This window comes from Haliotis asinina, chromosome 14 (genome assembly GCF_037392515.1).
Source record: "Haliotis asinina isolate JCU_RB_2024 chromosome 14, JCU_Hal_asi_v2, whole genome shotgun sequence".
Classification (NCBI taxonomy): domain Eukaryota; kingdom Metazoa; phylum Mollusca; class Gastropoda; order Lepetellida; family Haliotidae; genus Haliotis; species Haliotis asinina.
The window spans coordinates 15,957,604-15,983,254 of record NC_090293.1 but is presented as its reverse complement, the minus strand read 5'-3'; the positions used below and the strand labels follow the sequence as shown (position 1 = coordinate 15,983,254).

The 25,651-nt window shown below is 38.6% G+C and overlaps 1 protein-coding gene across 1 annotated transcript; it reads right to left on the bottom strand.

Annotated features, from left to right (window-relative positions):
* Positions 1–458: 458 nt before the first annotated feature.
* Positions 459–25,517, bottom strand: LOC137261670 (uncharacterized). The gene is made up of 5 exons (XM_067799447.1): positions 25,471–25,517; positions 7,146–7,245; positions 4,254–4,361; positions 2,383–2,522; positions 459–691 (listed from the first exon to the last, which is right to left on the bottom strand). The coding sequence occupies exons 2-4, from the start codon at positions 7,238–7,240 to the stop codon at positions 2,396–2,398; spliced, it is 330 nt and encodes a 109-aa protein (XP_067655548.1). The 5' UTR covers positions 7,241–7,245; positions 25,471–25,517; the 3' UTR covers positions 459–691; positions 2,383–2,395.
* Positions 25,518–25,651: the final 134 nt, after the last annotated feature.

Genomic DNA, 25,651 nt, shown 5'->3' with positions numbered 1-25,651 from the left:
GGGTTTTGAACCCACACTGTGTTGCCGTGGCAACTAATCATTAGCAGTCAGCCATCCCACCGACTCAGCCACCGCGGCAATTGGGTGCCTGACTCTGGGGTTTGTAATCATGTACAAGAGTATGCCCCATTAAGTGTAATTCTAAACTTAACATATGCTGCATTTGACTACTTTCTAAATGACATGGTGTATTAACCTCCTGTGTCAGTCAACAAGATAATGAATGGAGAGTTTGCATCTTCAGTGATGAGTGAGTGAGTTTGTTTTTACGCCGCTATTAGCAATATACCAGCAATATCACGGGACACTAGAAATGGACTTCAAACCTCTTTCCCATGTGGGGAATTGAATCTGCTTCGTAGGGGTGACGAGTGAGCACTTTAACCACTTGTCTATACAGCCCCCTTCAGTGACGAACAACAATGATTGGAAAGTAATGGAGAACACAGAGTACGTAGGACCCTTTTTACACAGTTCTTTTATTGAAAGAGGATGGTTTTGGTTGGATGCTCAATAAAATATGTAAATAACGCCCGTAGAAATATAGAGTGGATCAACTCCTCTCGAGGTCACTGTGATTGGGTCATGCATGTCACGTGGTACTGGAACTCAAACACAAATCACGCCTTTTCTCGCTAAACTCTCGCTCCTGTTGCTGAATTGGAAGGATTTGTCGGCTTTTGTAGGTATGCTGAAACGCGAAAAAACACATAGTTATTTAGTGTGAATATTATTATGCAATAAGATAATAAAGATTTAATATTTGTGTTCACAAATCACACGTTGAAATCAGGTGTTTACCTCTGCGAAGAATACGCGGAATTCAACGGCCATGATTGTATATGCATCTCCATATACTACGGACAATGCCCTCGGAAATATCATCAATTGCTTGGTATAGCTCTTTAACATTTTTAACACACACACACACACACATACACACTCACACAACTCACATATTCATTCTCTAGGTGTTTGGAAAAAGAGTGAGTGAACTTTGATAGACATATCGTTCTAATATACCATTATAAAAGTAGGGGATATTCCATTTTGCGAGTATACCACTAGCCAATGTCAATGCATATGAGAAAAGGTAATACATGTCCATACAGATGAAATATTGACTTTACTGATACAGGCCATAGATAATGTGGAATATCAATTGATTTCGTTTTTTTCACGCAAATGGGGGGGCCCCCTCAACTGACAATTGCTCGTGACAGGATGATAGGTTATCTGTATTCTTAATGTTGGCAAGTCATTGAGGTCTATTGCAAGAGAGGCTGGTTGTCATCCATCGACTATTTGCCGTTGGACAATAAAGATCAGCAGACATATGACGTGAAGGACCCTCAACATCCAAGTCAGCCTAGTGACACGAGGGAAGACACACGCCTACTCAAAACCACAACACCTCATCCGCACGGGTCAAGTGAAGTGTTAAAAGGAGAGGCTTCGATGTTCGTCCAACAGAACGGTCCAGTTTTGCCTACATTTCTTCGAGTATAGTTTTCCACAGAGAGCGATAGAGCAGAACAACTAGCATGGTGGCCAGCTCGAAGTCACTGGAATTTAGAGTCATGTGGAAGGGTCCACAAGTTGGTTTCTTTCACTCACGACTGATGGTCGAGTTCGTGCTTGGCTCCGTAAAACTTAACAGCGGAATATGTTGGCGCAGGAGCTGACTGGTGTAGAGATGGGAGTACCACATATGTCTGTAAACTTGATCATGTGACGATCAGACAAAATCCAAATGAGCAAGGCTACGTCACTGCTATCCTAGACAGGGTTGTTGTACCACATTTGGATGGCCATCCCCTGAACACATAGCTGTTTTCATGGACGACATTGCTAGCTGTTGGAGATTTGTTACGTCAAGAGTCGGTAGCAACTCTTTCTTGGCTCGAGCTTTCGTTCGCTTCTTCGTTCGTTCGTATACATATACTGGACAAAAGTAGTTAGGGATATTTGTACATTTTGAAATCATGAATAATGGTGTATTTATTCATTGACATACTGATAAAACATCAGTCATAAAAATACCAATATCCCTAACTTATTTTGTCCAGTATATTTGTGGAGGGCTCATGTATCCTGCATTCTTATAGTTTTTGAGTACCTTTGCTGTGGTTAATGTTTACATATTGAAACACTGAAAAGTAGTGGGTGTTGTGATACTTTTTCCATGTGTATAGCTGGACGAACAAACAAATACACAAACCAGTTTGCCGCTCGTTTTTACAAATTCCTGGAGCACTGCTTATTTTGTCAGGACTAGAAACAAACACCATATGTAAAATACATTGAATAAATAGTTTATAGAGTAAGGAATGACTAAGCTTCGGCATGTTTTGATATGCGCATGATCTATACGTCATTTACCTGATGTACAAGTTTACTGTTCATTTTCTCTTGAAATCTCACTGGCTTCCTTCTGTACAATGGCGTTAACTAGTGCCCATCTCCTTTCGTCATCCTCAGACTGAATTTCCGGCCGGAAACCGGATCGCTTCCTCTTTCCACTGTCGCAAAATGTAATATTCACGTGCTTTAAATGCATGGAATTAAGTAGCAAATTTACAGACAAAGATATTAAATACTGTTTCGATTTTAGCAAAAAATATATCTGAAGCAGTTGTTGAACTGCATTAGGATTAAAGTTTAAGACATCCTAGTCATGCATCAGGATTTAAGTTGCTATGGAGTTCTGAACACATGGAGAATTAGACATAACAATAAACAAATTGACGCACACGTACAAAACACTATGTATAATCCTAAACAAAGACATTACGTCACAAGGTGTTGTAGAAACATATACTGTCACACAAACAAATCAGTAAATATATTAACTAGTCTCAGTAGCATGACAATAACTATATCTAATTTCTAAGCAGAGTTTTCTTACAGTGTGACAGACTTCGTCAGATTCATCAGGTGTTTAGCAATCTACCTTGAGACAGCAAGAACATACGATGAAGACGTAGTTTTAAACACTGAAGACGTTATCCATAACACGTGGCATGTCGTCAATAGCACAAACATAACAATTCGTATAAACGTAACTTCAGCTGTTATTGTTAGTATTGAAAGTATTGTAAAACACATGACTGTTGTACATAGGGAACATGCAGACACATTGAAAGACTCACAGGTGGCATACATCTTGGTGATTCTTGATACGAGTGCTCTCAGCTACAGACATGCATATATGATAGTCGTGTGAGTATGTTCATAACAGACATTATATTGCATTGTGTCGAATAACAAAGAATCCGATGTTACAGCACAATGTTCGACCGTTCTGAGGGTTGTGTCGCCCATTGTTGTGCCACACAATGCATGTTGCTATAATTATAAAGGTCATCATACATTAAAATTTATAGCAAAGCTAATCATGGTCAAGTCAATCATAGAGTAAAGTCAGTCATACTGGCGGAGTCACCAATCCAGGTAAGACAATCGTACACTGAAGTCAATCACATTGGAGCAATCCACAATGCAGTAAAATCGGTCATACATTAAAGTCAATCATACCGAACAAAAAGCAACAATGCAATCACACAATAAAAGCATTCGCACAATTAAATAAAGCACGCAGTAAAATCGGTCATACAATAAAGTCAATCATCAGACAAGTCATCAAGTATTGACGTCAGTCATACAGTAAATTCAATCATACAAACAGACGCAGCCACGAGTTGACATTCCAGGTTTGACACGGAAGAGAGCAACTGGCTCCGATATAACGCCACATTGTTATTACGATAACACAGAAACGGAGACCGGGTCTATGATTTTCCTTAGTATTCCCAGTTCATGATCACAAACAGGTATGGTACAGTGCATCAATATACATGTAGAACACGGTGTATACCGTGAAGCAATATTCCGTTGTATACTTGATTTCAACACCTGGGGTACAAGACCGAGTTTCTCTAACGATTGTACGAAACAATCACACATAACACATGGGAAAATCACATGTTAAGGTATGGTAGGGTATATATACACACACATCAATGGTCCCAGTTCAGACACCACACTAAGCTCTCAACGAAATATCCCTTAGAAACACAAATCGTTGGACACGAATTAGATCCGACATAAATGGTTGAACACACATACACACAGGGCAAGACATTGCCATGGTGACGCTGTACTGTGGACGTTGAACACGTGACATCACCACGTGATGTCGTCACGTGACCCAACAATGGTCCAAAACGTGACCGACCGACAGGGATACCTACATACTGTGCAGGTCATACTGTCCATGAGCAACCATGCCGCCACTTTGTACCAAGGCCATCAGGGCCTGTAACTCTGCTATTCTCTGATCGGATGATGACCGCCTGATTCTAAAGAAAGTGAGAGACACATCTATTACCATGGTAACTGGAAGAATCAAGAATTAATCACAAAGCATGAGCTTTGCACGATGTTCCTGGGTGAGTGAGCCGCTCTGAAGAATACTAAGCGTTTTGCCTCACCGCTTGCTGTCCAAACAAAACTGCATTTCTGAAGCTGCGTTGGCTTTGCAGTAAAAACAACCCCTGAAAGCAAATCCATGAATGTACTATACTACATGAAGCTGGAATCATGTAGCATTTTTGTAAATGTCAATGTATAAGGATTGTCGAACAAAGAATATAAGGCATATCAGTAAACAACTTCATAAAGCTATGTTTCGATTTAGGTTCAAACACAAGCTTGAAGACGATGTCAGAACCTAGATCCATTCATCTCCTGGTTATAATAATGAAGTTGTTCATCCATTTATGCTGTGCTTACTAATTACTTCAAAAGCCTCTCAAAGAAGTTGTCTGAAAATGAAAACAGAAGAATTAATGTCATAAAGTTTCCTTGGTAATGTGTGTATACACCCTGTCGCTTTCTCCGTTCACAATGAACTTGACAGCCAAAGCTATAGTCTGTTTCCACTGGAAAGGCACTGATGAAGTTCACCTTAAACAAAGAGGTAAATAAAAAAACGAGCAGTAACTTAGACCAACCCTTCTTGTTCTCGGTGTTACATTTACTGTGCATATCCCTTTGTAGTGTGAACCAATCACAGCGATTTGAAACTATGATACTTTGATAAACAACTTTTATCTGAAGTTGTATAAAATTCTGAGATTTAAATGTTCATATTGGCAAGGGAAAAGTATCATGACTCGCAATTTTAATTTCTATTCATTATATTTATTTTCATTTTGTTTAAAGTGAAAGTCATCGGTGCTTTCTCCAGTGAAAACTGTAGATTTGGCTTAGAAATGTAACGTTTAGATGAACAAAACAATCTCCCTTCAAAATATTGGAGTCCTGCATACTTAGGAAATGGAGACTCTTTAAATTTGATACGATAACACGATAACTACAAGATGAAATACTCAGAACGATGTATTTCTCGCCTTATTTATATCGCCCAACAAGCTTTGTTGACCGAGAGGTCGGAACATATCAATCCTGTTCTGATGGCATTACATTGGCTGCCAATCAAAACCGTATCCTGTACTAAATACTTGTATTAATGTTCAAATCCTCAGTATACCTATCTGATCTTAAGCACGAATTTCAGCCCCCAATGACCTTAGATCATCACCACAACATATGTTAAAGTCAGTTGTTGGTCGTACAAAGACATTTGAAGACACGTCCATCTTCAGGGAACAAACTACCACCGCCTCTACGATCAGAAGTGCAACTAAGTACTTTCAAATGTAAGTTAGAGACCCCTTTCTTCTCCGCAGCCTATCACATCCAGCAGCCATTTATAGCAACCTTCTTAAGGATGGATGTAAGCATATACAAATGTATATAAATACTGACTGTACGTGCGTGTGTGTTTGTTTGTTTGAATATCTTTTTTGTGTTTGTATGTGCGTATGCACGTGTTTTTGAGCGTGTTAGAGTGCTCGTGTGCGTGTGAGCGTGTGTGGTAGGAATCTTGAGATTTTCTCTACAATGTCGCGTTTGGCTGAGGCCAACACTATATAAATGACATGGGTTGCATTGATATATTGATATTAAATCATGCAGGAATGCATGCAGTATATAGGCGAACGTGTATAGTGATATACAACCAGCATGCTGACTATAAGGTTGTCTCGTGCAGCGTGACTAGTAGTCCAACCAGTGTCAATCCAGATTTACAATCCGTACTTCCAAAATGAACCTGCAAACGAATAACGTCTCCAAAAAGTATCTACAGAAATGTTTCACGAGAAAAAAAAGATTACAGCGAGTCTTGATCAAACACATCACTTAAAGTATCCCGCTTTTAGCCTCAATTCTTTGCCCGAAACACTCCACGTATAGTTTTTTAATTACGAAGTATCAATTTGATCTGTGATTTCACCATTGGTAGGACTACTTTGTGTCCCCTTTATCACCAAATGCTAACAAACCTATTGATTATATCGACTACCCCACACGCAACCCGAGCACAGCCGCGAAGAGGAACCTTTCCGCCAAGTGCAATCCATGCCAGGTATTCCGCCGCCTGCACGTCGGCTGACTGGCGTTTTACCCTGAAAACAAATAGCGCCGAAACGCAACACCTTTTTTTAACATTTTATACGCCATTTATGATTGAGTTCTTATGCTATGAATAAGAACCCTTTTTCGTAGAAGATGGTATATATGCATGGTAACATCACAGTCAATAATTATTTGAGGTTTTGTTTATTGTTTGACGTCGCACGCTGGCATAGTCCACGGGTATATAATAAATCGCGCCTGAACCGAACAATGTAATAATTAACTGGCAATGAAACACAGCTACCCAAGTAACCAGACCTTAACGCCCAGTTCCATCGGTCGCTTCTTCCGACAAGAAACTTGTAACTGGGATCTATTCGGTTCCTCATTCCCCACAAATCGCCAATTTCTATATCGAAAGCATACTTATATTGGATTTATTACGTTGATTGTGACACAGAATATGAATGAGTGATTTCATGTGTTTTTGACGACGTGTTTGGCAATATCCCAGCAATATCGCGATATGGTACAGAATATGAAACACGAACCATTGTAAGTTGGTGTAAATAGGACATAAACATTTTCAAATGCAAAACTGTTCAGTGAGACTAAAATATGTAATGACTTCGAAACGGTGTATCCGAATACACGGAACATACCTATTTTTAACATCAGGTAGTCCTCTGGCGTCTGTCAAAGCTGCTAATAAAAGGGAGAGAACTACGACGAGAATTGAAATTCTTGTGTTGTTCATGTCGTCTGAAACGAGAAAAAGATAATAACGTATAAACGTATAACAATAACGTATAAAATATTTTCACAAATCTATTTACTAGTTGATTGCGTAATTATAAGTATATATAAGTGATTTCTGCAGGCGCACAAGCAATAAATATATAAATGTTGAGGACAGACATTCCTTGTTGGACAAGATCCAGATCTTACGTGACAGGAAGAAATCATGGCTCAGTGGGTTCTTCTAGCATACTGTAGACTCCCTTTGACTGCTTTGATTTATTGTCACTAATGTGAACACTCACTCACTCACTCTGATGGAGATTATGACTTTTACAGTCATATATATTTTGCTGAAACGCGTCCTGTCTTCAATTTGAATTTGAGAAGGGAAAACAAAATATACAGTAATCAAACGAATGTAATGTGAGAATCCATCTGTTCCTTAAAAGATCAGAACAGAAATAAAGTTCTGAAACTAAAGAACATCTTCATACTCAGACTACCACTGTATTGGTCTTCGTCTAAATATAGTATGAAGAACCGTTTCTTATGAGAAACAGATGAAAGTACGTCAAACGATTAGCTTTAAAAATGTCACATCCACCTAACAGATTTATTGTGAAGGCATTACTATATATGTCAAATTTGCCCACACAGAACATGATTAAATATGACAGTTGTCAGTTGACGTAATTGTGAAGCTTTACTGTAGAGCCATCCTTAATTTGTTTCTACTTTGCAACCTCAACCTCAACCTCAACGTAGAGGCCAGTCGAAAAAATGGTTTGAAAAAATAATTTTATAATATTTTAACATTTCGATGTATGTGTAGTTGTCTGTAAAGTATTTGATTTTGATATGATCGCTTTGCTGATGCAACACTTTTAATAAACTTAGACAAAATAATAATTACTGGCTCCCAATGAATGTATTAATTGTAACAATATCATATCTGGGATTTCACTTCTCAGTAAAGTTACAAATCAGTTTGTAATTCAGAGGCGTAATTCATCAAAATAAGGAAAAATACCTCAGATTATACAAGAAAGAACAAAATTTGCTGTCATGATGCACATGCTGAAAAATTATGAAATAAAATATTATTGTCTTTCTTTTGCACAAAGGTAAGAAAATTAATTGCCTTGCACGTTTTAGAGCTGTACCAATTAGAAATGGGAAAGGGAAAAAAGTGTTTTGAAGTTGTATCTCTATGAAACATCCATCCAGACTATCAGTTTGGCTGTAGCGATAAAAGCACTTTGATTGAAACTCAGTGGACATATGCAACTTTACCTCATTGACTGTACATTGTAAATAGTTTTGATGTAAGAATGATATGACTCTCCTAGAATGTTGAAAGATGCAAAAAAGCAACTGTGGATTTAGGATTTACCTTTTCACGATAATCTTGAATCATCGCTTTTTTTATATTTGATATAGTGGGAATGGTCTAGTAGGACTGGCTAGTGGTAGATATTGAAAGGGCGTAGGACACGCAAAGAGCTCTGTCGGTTCTATATTCATGTATACGGGTTTGTCTTGTTTGCATATCCAGGTCTGATTGATAGAGGAGTTGAAGATACTCATTAATCCCAGTATTGCTGAATCTGAAACTTAGGTTGAACTTTAAGGCAGTCTGGCTTTTCTTTGATGCATCAAAAGTAGTAAACAAATCCGACTCGTAAGCGAAGACAAACAGACCAATCTCATACAAAATGGCGAACAGTCATCTCTAGCTCGATGTCAATACTTCTAGATCTATGACTAGATTTGCGTATCATTTGAGATTGAAAGAAACGAAGAATGTCTAAGGGACCCGGTAGGCAGCACAGTGAACAACATGTATCACACAACTGTAATACTAACGATCGGCCAGACACCAGATACAGAGTACCTCTCTGTGAACAACATTTTTGACTGATATTATTTTTGACATAGATGGAAAGTCAAATGTTTGGTTGCAAGGAAACTAATGAAAGGCAATTGATGAAATACACAAATGATATCGAAAGAAAGGAAGATAATGTGATTTGAAAACAACAAGACAAACACTGATCCGTGTGAAAAATGAATGTTTTACGTTTGAGACCCAAATGTTGCACTTATATGTACATTTGTTCATGGGAATGAGCTTTATGTATGAACACTATGCATTTTATCCATTTCATGTGACATATAAATCCTTTTGGCATAATTCTTCTCATTATTCTATCACAATTCTTGGTGTGGAGACAACAGCATGTCAGTACAAACGGATTTAGTAACACACAGTACTGTAATATCTCGTAATCCGCATATCATTACGGCCAAGTACAGACATGTTCTGAGTTCTGATGATTTACATATGATTATCTTTACACTTTACTTAGTCAGTTTGCAACTCCCTTTTAAACAAAAGATTCAGAAATTCTGCTCCATCTCGTATAAATATCAATGACAAATTAAATACGGAACCGACTGCTCTGGTGAAACCTTAGACCAACATGAAAAGAACACGATTTTTAAAAAATGTTAGAAAACAATGGATGATGTAAATGATTTGTTGGAAGCTGCCAATTCATTTATGATTTAAATTCCGATGGGATGTCATGCACACAAACAGATCAGTTCTGATTACTTGAAAAGCAATGCAGAACTTCAATGATGGTGCCAGCACTGTTATTTTATCTCTCGCCCAAAGTACCTTTTCAGATTTGATAAAGCTGAAGCTGTCAAGTCATTTTAAGTCAGTGTTCAGTGTTGGTGATGCAATCCACTTAATTCCACCATTTTAAGCTATGTGATCCTGAACTGGATTATATCGTCATCGAAAATAAAAAAAACCCAGATCTCATAAAATCTGTACAGAAAAATGCGTTAATCGGTCCGGATTCTCTTATTAATGAAAAAATAATCATTTATTAGTTGATAATCTCCGACCTTCAGTTCTCCACTTTATAATCTGAACAGAGAACATTCAAACGTCCAAAAGTGCAACTACTAAATGTACTGTCATATATATCACAACTTACAGTTTTATGTAAACGATATTATTAATATTAAACTGACATCTGTTTATCTTCTGGAACCTTTCCAAACATCAATCAGGATCTGTACAAAATAGTTTACTCCATGTCAGTTGATCGAATTGATGATATTCTGTGTTTTTTCGCAGGCATTTGACAGGATTGGGTTCAGCAATATGGTATTATTGACGAATAATTGGGATGGTGTCGTAGTTAGCGGCCAAAGGGTATTCATTCATAAATTCGCAAAAATAAAGGTTTAAAGTATGGCCTCTACTGCTTTTAATTTACTCAAATTATAAACTGACTAGCCGAAAATACTCACCAGTGACATATGTCAAAGACATCCGTGAGGATCCGGGTTAGAATTTATCTGCGGCAACCCATGTTTGTCGTAAGAGGCAACTAACAGGATCGGGTGGTCAGGCTTGCTGACTTGGTTGACACATGTCATCGGTTCCCAATTGCACAGATTAATGCTCATGCTATTGATCACTGGATTGCCTGGTCCAGACTCGATTATTTACAGACCGCCACCATATAGCTGGAATATTGATGAGTGCGGCGTAAAACTAAACTCACTCATTCACTCACCAAATTTCGTATATAGGTGCTCATACTGCTGATCACTGGATTGTCTGGTCTAGATTCGATTATTTCAATATAGCTTGAAGAGAGACAAAACATTGCATAGTGTCCGTTCATCATTGGTCACATTGAGAATATTCCTTTGTCATCCATAATCCCGCCATTTTTTACGCTAACAGTAAACACTCAAAGACATCCAGGTGTCGCTTTGTTTCAAGATTCAAAATTGATTATTTTATAGTTAAATGTATGTCCACTTCAACTTCAATTTAATTCATACAACTTCTCACATGTCCGTCTGGCATTTATAGGACAACATCTTTAATACTAGTTTGAGGCATACACAAAGGGCATGCTGGTATAATTGTTACAGAGTTAATCAAAACTGTCTGAAGATTTCCAAGGGACCACCTACCTATAACCGAGAGACAAAAAATTGAACGCAAGTCTCTCATACCTCGGTTTGTTACCTTAAGATAGAAATCAATTGCTTCGAAGTTTAATGCATGTATCATGGCTTACGAAACTGATTCCTTTTGTCGTAACAAGGTGAATATGTTCCCGGCAGGCTTTCAGTGGCTGCAGTGAGGAGTTATTCCATTGTTTAAATATCCATTAGTTTTCAGGTATAAACAATTATTCATTGTTAGGGCTTCGAAAACGTATTTGTGGTAACACATTTCATCTACCGGGGTCGATTCTACCTACAGCGAAACAGGATGCAATAGTTTGAAAGTAACTATGAAATATTTTCAAATATAATTTTCAACAGGGATAGTTTATACAGAGAGCTTGTATCTTAACCGGATATAACTTTCTAAAAAGAGTAAACTGTTTATATTATGAACAGGTATATTTTTGTATCAAAACACATGCAAGCATATTTATGTGAATATATTTGAGTGTAATACTGTTAAGCTTGTATGTATGTATGTATGTATGTATGTATGTATGTATGTATGTATGTATGTATGTATGTATGTACGTACGTACGTACGTACGTATGTATGTATGTATGTATGTATGTATGTATGTATGTATGTATGTATGTATGTATGTATGTATGTATGTATGTATGTATGTATGTATGCATGTATGTATGCATGTATGCATGTATGCATGCATGTATGCATGTATGCATGTATGCATGTATGTATGTATGTATGTATGTATGAATGTCTGTCTGTATGTATGTATGTCTGTATGTATGTATGTGTTTGTATGTATGAATAGAACAACAGAGGACACCATACATACAAAGACATACACACAAACATATATATACACATATTTTTATACATTTATATGAATGTATGTCTGCTATTATTAATAACAATTGCACACGTGTGTGTGGACACAATTCCCATATGCTGTACATCTTTTCTTCACTATCACAATAACAAGTCACGACGTGATGATATGTACATAGGAGGCCCCCTGAGTGTGTCACTTGTGTATGATATTCATAAACCAGACTTTTCGTAATATAACATTCTTTCATGCAGCCGATCAGCTCAGAGAATCACAGTCAATACCCAAACTTTTGATAAGAGGTTTTGTTCTTATTGGGCAAAAGAAATGTTACCGTAAATTGAAATCCCGCAGCTAAATTTTTAGATTGATCTTTTGGGAAAAGTAATGACACCCTTCCCGAAAAAGTACCTCTTTTGATTATAGAGCCCATTTCCATTCCATTCATCATGATGGTTACTGTAAAGGAAAAAAAAATCAACATGAATTAACTTGACAAGTTTGTCCTGGCCCCGTGTAATTTTCTAAGATATCCACGGGAAAATGTGTTCAATAGCTCATGCATGTATTCACGCAGTGAAACATTTGGAAAAGGTAAGTGACTTGGTGGCAAAAACATTGTTTTAACCAAGAAAAAAGAAACAATGATTCATACAAATCTTTAATTTTCACTGACTTATTTCTGTGCTGATGCATTCTATGACTGAAAAGTGTTTTCTTTTACCCGCACATCTTAAAACTTTTAATCGGAATAATATACATATCGAGGAAACCTTGTGCCAAAATAGGCAATTGCATAGAATATCATGTTGGTCATGGATGAGACACATTTGAATATTTCCTTCATGTGCATCAAGTAACATTTTGAATTTATCAGTTAGGGTATTGGATGTTGTAACTGATCAAACAATCTTCAGCAACAGTCGTACGAAACTTCTCCAAGTCTTCATGTTCAACCTATCTCGACAGTATCTGGAGCAGTATCTTGACAGTATCTGGAGCAGTATCTCGACAGTATCTGGAGCAAACTGGCAGTCACTGAAATAGGTTTAGGTAGCACGCCTCGCTAACTGATTTTAAGCAATCCTTTTCATATTGTTTACACTGCTATTTTTTCGTGGGATTATCATGACTGCTAAGCTTATAAAAATGCCTTAGTTAGTAGTTATCAATAAAAATATCATTATCATACATGTAACCTTGAAAATGTCACTGAATGAATCTATTTTCAGGATCAATATAGTTCAATCATCAATTGAATTCATAAGGCAACATGGTTGTCTACGTGGGCCAGCTTCCAGTTGCAACAGGTTATGAGCGCAATAATGCCAGCAGAACATTTGTTCTTTAGTTGTGTTAAGCAACAAAGCAGCTCTTACCCTTCTTAACGCAGACTGTGAGAGTGACAGTCTTACCGGTAGGGAGGACATGCGTACACTTTCTAGAACACTACGTTTTGGTGTCATCAATGGTTTACAGAGATCCATTCAAATACCTTTTACCGATAAACTTCACTCACTTCCAAACAATTTCGATTTCCGGAAACAACATGTACAGGAACTATCATTTTCTTTCTTTTTTATAGTCATATTTTAAATTCATGTTTCTTACAAAATTGTTCACTCTGACATGTTTCTGACACGTTCCCAAGTCAACTACTTATTAAAAATACTTTGGCGTACTTTTGGACATTTCATACAAGAGATACCGTGGATGCGTTCCCCACAAGGGTAGAATGTGTGATGCCCATTTTGGAGTGTCCACCACCGTGATAAATCCTGGAATATTGCTAAATGCGGGGTGAGAAATATACTCACTCATACTATGGAACTACGCCGGACATCACTGTCGACTATAGCTGTGAACGTTACTACTGGTCTGTCGACTATAGCTGTGAACGTTACTACTGGTCTGTCGACTATAGCTGGGAACGTTACTACTGGTCTGTCGACTATAGCTGTGAACGTTACTACTGGTCTGTCGACTATAGCTGGGAACGTTACTACTGGTCTGTCGACTATAGCTGGGAACGTTACTACTGGTCTGTCGACTATAGCTGGGAACGTTACTAATGGTTTGTCACGTCTGGTGTTGTTTTTGTTGTTGGTTTTGTTGCCTATAACGTTCGCTCATCTTCTGTTTGTAATTTCATAGCTGTGACTACTCACAACGACTTCACGTGAGATTTCTTTGTAACTCGGGCGTAATCAATACGAACATCCAACATTTTTAACATTTAAAAACAACTGGAATTTAACATGTTTTTCCCCCATTCCCTAAAAAGTTAAACCTGGTTTTGAAGGATTTGTTTTTAATATCTGAGGAGGAAAGTGTAAACACCACCTCCTCTTTACGCTTCAGTGAGACTGTGAAATCAATGTCGGAAGTACGGGAAAACAGGTTCTATTTTAAAAGTAAGGGTTGTCAAACAAAAGAAACGTTTGTTATATTTTTGCACGTGTTAATACAGTTTGATGCATTCCAGAACTACCCTGAGACGCAGTTGTCTGATGATTTTGGCAGTTTTATAAATAATCTCACTATGCACCGTAAAAAGACGTGTCCCGTAATGCGATAGGTCGCGCGAGATTTCCCGAGACTTGTCAGATGTGTGGATTCAGCCATGATTGAAATGATGTTTTATTTTCCCTGTTAAGGAAATATCTCCAGTTATACTGAACGTCAAACTTCTTGTATCCTTACATCGATGTAAGAAAAGCGAGTAGTCGTTTCATGTACATTAGATACACAATGTGGAAGAGACGGTTGTCAGCATCTCTGATGATCACGTTGGAAATATTGTGGAAAGTTTTAAAGATGTATTTGGTAGATTAAAACTAAAGGTTATGTTCAGAAAGTTAGAACAAGATGCACAACCTCTGTGGTGTTACCTGGTGATTTGTCTATAAGGGAGACGGGGTCAATTGTAACACTTTTTACATAACGTATTTCGATGTTCATTTACCCATCAGAGTTAATCGGTACTGACTAGTACATTGGCATCATGGTGTTAAAAACTCAGCGTCATTTTAGCTTACTATCATGTCTTTACCCGTGAAGGTCCCGGGGTAAAATAGGCCTTCATGCAACCCATGCATGCCATAAAAGGCGACTATGCTTGTAAGAGGCAACTAACATGATCGGGTGGTCAGGTTCGCTGACTTGGTTGACACATGTCATCGGTTCCCAATTGCCCAGATCGATGCTCATGCTGTTGATCACTGGTCCAGACTCGATTATATACAGACCGCCGTCATATAGCTGGAGTATAGCTGGGTGCGGCGTAAAACTATATTCACTTTAAGGGATCACTTAGAGAGGAAAATGTTCAGAATGCCTAATCAACATCGTTAAGATGAATATTACTGAATAACATGCCTTTTGTACGGGGCCATTGGTTTTATGCCGACAACAGCCGTACATTTCAATATACATGTAAGTGAGTAGGAAAACGCTTGAGACTCGCGACTAGTCTCTGAAAAGAACACGTTTCACAGAAAAAATGTTCACAGTAAAAATATATCTTTTTAATGTAATGAAAAAGAAACCTGAGACTTTGTTCATTTTTAGCTATGGAAATCTAGACTTGTCATATAGTCTAGATTTGCGTTGCCTTTCTTGGATATATTTGCTTCAGGTTATGTATGACAGACTGAAATCGAGGTAAGCATATACAGTTATATGATTAAATATGCCTCACTTACATGGTTTGAGCGTGCTGGTCCCTCCCGGAGCTCTGAATGTTCTGTGGGATCTCCGGATCCCTGAACCTTTATCTGATTATCCTCACAACATGTGACCCAATTTAAACAAGGTCAACAACAGAATACATACTTCCATTTATCGTTGATTAAAATGTTGTACATATATTGACCTTCAGGTGTGTAAATTTTAACGTTCATGTTCAGAGGAGAGTTTAGCAAACACGTCATGCAGGTTTCAAGATGCATCCAGGCAAAATGTCAAGTGGAGCATTGTTTACAATAGCTGTGGGGATTGTTCTTTGTTTACAATGGCTGTGGGGATTGTTCAGTCTATAATTATGGAAATGAAACTTAGATTCCCTTTACTGTTAATGGCCGTACTCAGAAATATACTAGATATATGACAGCTATGTGCACATAATCAAATATGGACTAGTGGTTGATACCATGAGCACCGATCCACATAATGAGGTTACTCCCAAGACGTTCGCCGAGCACAAGAAAAGTGTATTTGTTGAGTTGAAATTCTTCAGTCGTTCCAAAAGCATATGACAACGAATCGACCTTGTTATGCTCCTTAGTATGTCACGCCCGTGAAGGTCCGGGATAGAACAGCCCATCAGCAACCCATGCTTACCAAAATGACTAGCCGAAAATACTCACCAGTGACATATGTCAAAGACATCCGTGAGGATCCGGGTTAGAATTTATCTGCGGCAACCCATGTTTGTCATAAGAGGCGACTAACGGGATCGGGTGGTCAGGCTTGCTGACTTGGTTGACACATGTCACCGGTTCCCAATTGCCCAGATCGATGCTCGTGTTGTTGGATTGTCTGGTCCAGACTCGATTATTTACAGACCGCCGTCATACAGCTGGAGTATTGCTGGGTGCGCTTAAAACTAAACTCACTCACCTTAGTATGTCAGGGCTTTGGAGTAGCCTAGTAGTTACAGAGTTCACTTGCCACGTTGAAGACCCTGGTTCGATTCTCAACATGCATTCTATGTTTGGAGCTCATTTCGGGTGTACCCCGCCGTGATATTGCTGGAATATCGTTACAAGGGGCGTAGTGCATACTTTCTCCCTCACTCCTTGGTACGTCAGAACCATACGCCTTGGTTTTCACCAGACTTGGTAAACATTGACGACCTACGACACTTTGGTATCTTCGCTTATACCACCTGACATATAAAACTGCAGCTGAAATACTGGTCGAAGTCGACCGCTCCCGGTGAATCGTTTTACGGACGCAGCAACTTGATGCATACTAATATTTTCAAAATATATTGATATAATTTCAGACTGCGTTTCTTCTTCTACCGGTTTCATGAAAGACACACGAAAATCATATAAACTGCCTGGTCAGCACAATGTACAAGGTAGACTATTTTTTTTGGCTGAATATAGATCGTACTGCGTTAATTGTAGCCTTTCGTGCATGCCTTGCGTAAAGGAAGTATTTAACCGCCGATGAATTGAGAACTATATCAATATGGAGTTGTTTTATCTACTCACAGACGCTAAATGGAGTCAATTTGTAAGCGACAAAACTGTTTCCATAATCAAATTCAAAGATATATTCGAAACATGCCGTGCGGCGTGCCTGTGTCGTTTAACGTGGCCAGCAGCATGGCTATCCTATTTTCCTGACTGTGATGTCTGATCCATGGACAACGTTTCATGTTGGTTACTTGTTTTCAATGAAAACCTTTGCTAATGGCTTGCAAATTCACTTGCAAATTCGTTTGTAGTGATTAGATAATTCTGAAATTAAAATCTTCCTTAAACCAATGATACCCATGTCTTTATTAACTGTAAATGTGTCCTGCTATTTCATGACCTATACATTTAAAGAAAAAAAGTCAAAACATATGCTGATTGTGTAAACAGATATTTTCTAGCTTATAATTATTTAATTGCTAAATATTAATTTTTTTCGGTACCGCCGCACTTTATCTTGACACACCGTGGTATAATTTGCATACTATTGAAGAAATGTTAAACCCCACTCGCTCACTTTAGTTTCCAGTACTAAGCAACTTTCATCGCATTTGAATTATCACAATTGTGATGCAGACATGAGTAGCCTGTCTGGTGATGTGTACCATCGTACCAAATGCTCATGCCATCAGTCACTGGTTTTGTGAATGCACTTACAGTAAAGATAATCTGCGTCGAAAGGACATCGTACTGGCCTGCTTCCACTGTAAATTTCAAGCTCTTTGATTAATTAAAAATATTTATAATCATTAATATTAAGGTACAATGATGTATCTTACCTACTTAAATGGCAACCCGAATATAAATTCTCATGTCTTACGAAAGTATTATGTAAATGCTTTGTGCAGCATATTTGTATTATAATTATTTTTATTCTTAATTGACCCGCGGGGGTCCTGGTTGGAATGTATCTTCAGTAACCTCATGCTTGTTATAAGAGGCGACTAACAGGATCGGATGGTCAGGCTCGCTGACTTGGTTGGCATATGTCATCGGTTTCTAATTGCGCAGATCGATGCTCACGTTATTGATCACTGGGTGGTCTAGTCTAGACTCGATTATTTACAGACCGCCGCCAACTGGAATGTTGATGGGTGCGGCGTAAAACTAAACTCACCCACTCACTCATTTTGAAATCGATTTATTTCAGTTGATTTACTGGCACTTTGATGCTGTGGTGTAAGTCACATAGAACGTGAACGTGATTTATAAACCATTAAGCGAGAGCGCACCTGAAACCGGGACATTAAGACCTGTTAATTATTACGCCCTAAATACATCCTTACTACAACCAACAAACCCATTTGCTATTAGTGATATTGTAAGAACATTGCCAAAACTGCGTAAAACATCATTCACATGTTGGCAGCATTAGTTAGTGAGTGGGTTTAGTTTTATGCCACACTCGGCAATATTCCAGCTATATGGCGGTGGTCTGTAAATAATCGAGTCTGGACCAGACAATCCACTGATCAGCAACACGAGCATCGATCTGCGCAATTGGGAACCGATGACATGTGTCAACCAAGTCAGCGAGCCTGATCACCCGATCCCGTTAGTCGCCTCTAACGACAAGCATAGTCGCCTTTTATGGCAAGCATGGGTTGCTGAAGGCCTATTCTACCCCGGGACCTTCACGGGTCTTGGCAGCATTTGTATGTATTTACAGATATATATCTGTTTGAAGTGTCGCTACGTTATTGGGAAATAACACCATGATTATGTAGGTCTCTGTATCATACATGCGATGTGAAACTATAGCAAGCAACCTTTTTTAAAATTATTCGAGCGAATGATTTGAACTATCGCCATTTATGCACATGAAACAATCTAAACTACCTGCAGCACTAAAGGTTGATGTTTAAATTCTGTTCAGACGCGATTATTTGCAGACAGCCGTCATAAAGATGAAATTTTGCTGAGTGTGGCGTTAAACAAGCAGGCAAACCGGTTACGAGCAAGCAACTGTTAGGTCGCCCCTTCCGATTAGCACAGAAAAAACGGGAAACTAATTGTAACCAGTTTCGTTAATGTCACTGCCCTGTTTATGTCAGTAGATATAATCCGCTATTGATCATCTGTACCTGAACATACTTGAACTGAATGAATTACATCATTGTATCATCAATCAGAACATCAAGAAGTCATTGATCGTGAGTTCTAGCGTGTCCTCTACTGATTATTGCTTAGCCTTGCAAATTACGATGTGAGGGGGTTTTGGATTCAAACTGCAGTTTTTCAGTTGCCTAGTTTATCTAGTGCTTCTTGCGCTGACCCAATCACAATCCTTTATCTGTTAGTACAATCATAGTTTTCTGATCATTTGCGCTGTAAATATTCTTGGGCTGTCCGTCCCGATCCAAAAACTTTGTCGGTCTGCCCTGATCACAATCCTTTGTCTTTTAGTACAATCGTCTGTTTGCCCTGTTAACAATCCTTGTCTATCCACCCCGATCCAAATACTAAGCCGCTCTTCCCAGATTATAATCCTTTGTCTGTCAGGGTCGTTCGTAATCCTTGTCTTGTACCTACGCTGTTGGTGTTTTTGGCTGTCGTGTTTATCGCTACACTTTGAATCATCTACGTCACTGTGTGCTTTCCCTCAACAACTCTCGACTACCTCCGTGGTCAAGCGGGTACAGTGTCTGCCCAAGAAGCGGAAACAAAAGCATTTCGAATCTCTTGTCACTCCGTACCAACATAGGTTAATTGATGATACGATTATGTTTATAACAGTCTTGAAGCGTAAATATCCCTACTAGAAGAACATGACAACAAAGGTGCTCAAATGGCACGGTGTATGGAACACCAAGCTATTGAACATGAATCCAGCTGTCATCCAAGATCTGCTGTCAGCCAAAGTACGCTCCTACTATGAACCACGTTTTTCTCTAGGAGCGGTGGGGTAACCTAGCGGTTAAAGCGTTCGCTCGTCACACTGAAGACCCGCTTCGAGTCCTACATGGGTACAATATCTGAAGTGAATTTCTAATGTAAACCCACAATCACTCACTCATCGCCTCCTCAGGTTCATAATCCCATACTACTTCTGCAGAATATAAACTCTCGTTGGTCTGCCGACTACAGAGTGAGTAAAGTGGGATTTACACCATTTTGCAATATTCCAACCATTGACGTGCAACGTTGTATCCATGTGGGACTCGAATCCAGGCATTTGACGTAACGAATACCTCAACTACTATCCTACCTGCGATTACTTAGAGGTAGAGTGGTTATATGTATCGTCTACTCCAGACTGCATCCCATCAGTCATAAAGGGGACGAGGGACCAGCTCTGGCACCATTTACTTAATAGAAGCTGTATGTAAAACGCTATCTGTCTTTCCAAGTCTGAGGCAGTGTCTGCAACGTGATAGTCAAAAGTATGTGATAGGGTTGCAAATTTGAAACGCAGACCCGGTGTTACACGTTCACCATTAAACTTGGTGAAAATTCCAGGATCACAGACAACTGGCATTGGCACTGACTTGCCATGTGATATAGCATGACCCGGAGTGGCGCCAGCTGCAAAGGTTGACTCTAGGTGATTGACTTGGTTATCGCTTCTCTGTCAGCAGGGAATAACACACTAAACATATTCGTCAGTATATTATAAACATACCGCAGAAATATAATATGAAAATACCCAGTTTCGACCACTGTCAGAAATAGAAAGAAAATGCTTTAAAGGGCAAACAAGTGCGAAAATTCCTTGAATGGATCACTGAAAAGTATATGAGTGTAGTTTTACGCCGCTCTCTGCAATATTCCAGCTCTATGTCTGTAAACAATAGAGTCTGGACCAGGCAATCCAGTGATCAATACCATGAGCATCAATCTCCCGGAGATGAAATAAGTCAACCAAGGCAGCGAGTCTGACCATCCGATCCTGTAAGTCGCTTTTTCACGAAAGGCATAGATTACAGAAGATCAACTCTAACCCGGATCTTTAGGAGTGAATCAGGTATGGATGTGGCGCCAACTGCGGTTTTAGTCATTACAGAGGCGGACACCTGGGGTTTCTTCAACCGACACACCCGTTGCACTTATCCAGTACCGCGTGTCGAATGAACGTCACACACACACACCTGAAAGTACGTTCCTGGTTTTACCACAACATAGAGTGAGTGAGTATTTATCATTTCCATCAGTACTCTGAAAGGGACGCCAGAAATGACATTCACTTGTTGTATTCATGTGGGGATTCTTTGACGTTTAAATGGGGTACCTGGCCGTCCATCACGTACAGTTGAACCTATATGTTTATCAGGAGAAAGTATTCCTCGTCTTACTGAGTTTCTGTGATGATTCCATCATTATAAAACTCAGAGCCTGTATCACTTCAATCGTTTACCTCCCATACAGCTGACACGCTATGAAATACTATTCAAAACGGAGATGCATCCAATTCACTCGCTCTGTTTTTAAATCCAATGAACGGAATGTAATTTAAATCCGCGAGAAATGTAGCATTTGTTTTTTCAGAAACTTCAGAAACATCTCACACTCAAATCCAGAACTGTGTTGAACATAAACATGAAGATCAGATATATCCGTCTCGGTAATCATAAACTGTCAAACCTTTAGTCCATTAAAACCTATTTGAAAACAAATACAGAGTTTCAAATTCTTGGATTGTCTGAAGACTCGCCTCTAGTGACACATCAAGCAATATTATACATGTAAACATAAAGATCCAATTATTGATTTTCCAAAATGACGCCTGAGAATTGTTGTCATCTAATCTGAAGATAATTTACATACGAGTTTATCGATTTTCCCACTACTTCCAAAGGTTGAGTCCAATTTGTTTCAAGTCTTTCATTGCAACTCGTGACATGTGACGATCTGCGTCACTCGGAATGACGGACTAAAATGCTGTTCATATGTGAACTTTAGAGTCATACGCACTTTTGTGGAATGACGAAGGTCAGCAGCTTTGTATAAAGCCCGAATAAAATTGACATTTAACAAGCTGAAACTTGCAAACTTACGTGATTTGAAAAAAACCTTTTCTCCCCGCAACAAGTTTATCCTATTTTCTGTCCACCTCTCCCTTAATGATCTTCATGCTAACCTGATACTTTTATAATTCTTAAATGTAGATAAAGGGACCTTTAGAACTAAACCAGTATGGACTGGACAATTCTGACTGTACCATGATATGTGTTCATGAATCATTACAGAAATAATCATGACATCGGGTGCTCACAAACAGGTGTGCGTATCCTGATACGTCGGTGCCACCCGTCATAAATGCATGCAAAGGCTGGTCATTTTTTTCACGTTAAAACAAAGTAGTAATGCATGGTACGAGTCAGAATAGACCATCATTGTCATTGCGTCCACAAGTTGACCTTTTGTGTTAGTATTCATTCCATTCAAGACCGATATCAATAATATAAACAACGACTTAACAGTCGTCTGTCTAATTACAAGGAAGCCATGGTTGTAAATAATATATATATATATGCATACGCTTGTGCGTGTTAGTCAGAGAATGCAGTTACGAATACTTCTTCTGTATACCAATAATTGCACATCGCTACACGTTTGGAGAAACAATGTTGTGTTGATCTACTCTGCTTCCGTTTCCATGGTAATACATTAAGGTATTGATATTTACCTCTACGACTCTAAATGCCGTTGACTTGGCTATGACTTAATCTTGTACTTCATATTTTATACAACTACACCTTTTATAGGGGATATCCATAATACATATGTGCAGTTCCTGAAGGTTAATCACAATGCCTATGTATTTAAAAAGAGGAAGAATTTGAGTGAGTTAGCGAGTGAGTGAGTGAGTGAGTGAGTAAGTTCAAAATCGGTTCAAACGTCCCGAAGTATTACATGTCTTAGATTAATACCTAAGGATACTTAAGAAATTGTGACTAGAGGGCGATGATGACTTTTGTGGAGAAGCATGTATAAAATCAATGCCCCTCCCATGTTGTTTAAGCAAAAGTTCAAAATGACCACACACACACACACACACACACACACACACACACACACACACCATCGCCACCACCGCCACCACCACCCCCACCCCCAAACACACCCTAAGCACGTGAGTTGATGACTAAACGGATGACCCTTGTTAAATTTATCATCAAACCACAAGCCATAAATTATGAACAGGTTCCCTGGCTAGTTCAAAGTCAGCTACAGCGATATGTCAAGTGTACTGATTGGTAAGGTAGTTTATTATTAAAACTTGATGCTTGTTACATATACCGTGATAAAAGCACATTAGGGATTTGCCTCAATCACAAAATAAAAGCGACAGGGCACCAAGAATTCTCTGCAGGAGCAGACTCGAGTGTAAGATTCCGTACACAATGGCAGTTAGTAGGTGGTCAAACGTAACATGTCTAGGGCCTCATACACAAAACGTTCTTAGCATTACGTCGTTAAACCAGTGGTGTAGTGTATAATTACGACAGGTCGTAAAGTTACGAACGCTTCGTGAATAGCGACACTGTACGTTACTGTGAAAGTGGTATCCGAAATACCACGTTAGTTATTTTGATGTTTGGAAACACACGTCAACAGAACAAAAGGCCAGCATTTCGTGTGTTCGAGACACATTCTTGATCCAGTTAAAATCTGCGTCCTCTTAGCACCCATTCGTCGTCTAAATCCCAATTGTGATAAACACAAGTGACTGTGTGATATTACCAATGCTGTTGATTACGGCTTACGATATCAACCCTCTTCATTGCTCCGGTATGAAGATAAAACGAATCGCAATAAAATCAGTACAGTGTATTGGCATGCGTGCCGCCGTCAGTTGACATTTCTAGACTGAAGGTATAATCAGTTGAGAGTAATTGTTTACTCTTAATAAAAGCGACAAAACCTTTTCAAAATTCATTACTATCTCGGTGTCCATTGTATGATTCCGACTATATCAAGAGGATGTGTTTATGAATCACTATCAAATACTCCTGATACCAGGAGTTTGCAAAAATAAATCTGTCACAGAAACTAAAAACTTGTGAAGGTTTAAGATGTTATACCATGCAGATTAAGAATCGCTTCTGGTGTTTGACATTTCATACTTGATAACTGACAAGTAATAAATCAAACAGAATTTAAGAGAAATGAAACTATAAATTCCTGTCAAAGTGATTCTTAGATTGAAAACGTATTCACCTTTCTCATTTTCTAGAGTTGAGGCGTATGGACATTGTCACGCACGACACACAAATACAAATGAAATAGACGCATTTACCTCAAACCTTGGATAGCCAGAGTCAGATCATTGCAAGTAAATATAGTATATCCAGTGTAAACTAATTTGAAAAGGAAAGCTGCTAAATATTCCTCATCTGTCTCACATGTCACACACAAGCCGAAGTCTCGTTACGTTTGATACTTTTGTATTAAGCCAGGTCACGCAGGTTTAAGCTGTGACGGGATGTCACGCACTGAAATTTGGTTTCACATTACCATAGCATAAAACATTCGAAAGCATTTGTGAAAATGGAATTACATATACAAGGATATAACAGGTAAATACTTCAACTACGCTGAAAGAATTCAGCTTTGATCCGTACCGGGTTTGTACCACCTTCATGTACCACTCATGTACCACCTTCATGTACCACCTTCATGTACCACCCTCATGTACCACCCTCATGTACCACCTTCATGTACCACCTTCATGTACCACTGTACGAATATACAAATGCATATATCTGTTATCCACACAATTGCACCTTTCAACCTCCTGCGCATATTCAGTTTGTATAGCAAAATATGATAGGTAAGCTTGATAAGCTTAATATATAAGCTTGATAAATAAGTCAATCAAGGAAAGGTTAACACCATAAAAGGTAAACACAAAGACGTCAAATCTGATATGACATATTGATGGTGCGTGCTGACATCACAACTATGAACTTGCACTATAAGCAAAACGATTGACAAATATCACCGGAATAAAATGTAATGGAAAAGTGACCAAAAGCATCTAGATTATTTTTCTTATCAGTGATGAAATTGATGTATCGAACAAAAAAGGCACTTCAGAATACAAAATATAATTAAGAAACATGTCAATAAATTATCTATATCTTACTGTAACATAATCATTACTTTCAAATATCACAGACAATGTATAAAGCGGTTGACAGACCTACTTGTGAAGTTCTGAGAATAAAAGGCATAATGAGACGCAGACATACCTGTGTTTCTCTTCCTCAATGCAGCTTGCCACAAAGCCGTTTCTTCTTGCAATGGAAGAATATCAGAGGATGAGACTTTATATCCCCAAAACACCCCCCTTGGTACGCGTGAAGCCTTGCACGTAGAGCACATGCGGGGGTGATTATTATCACTAACACTCAGACTGTCCAATCAGAATTC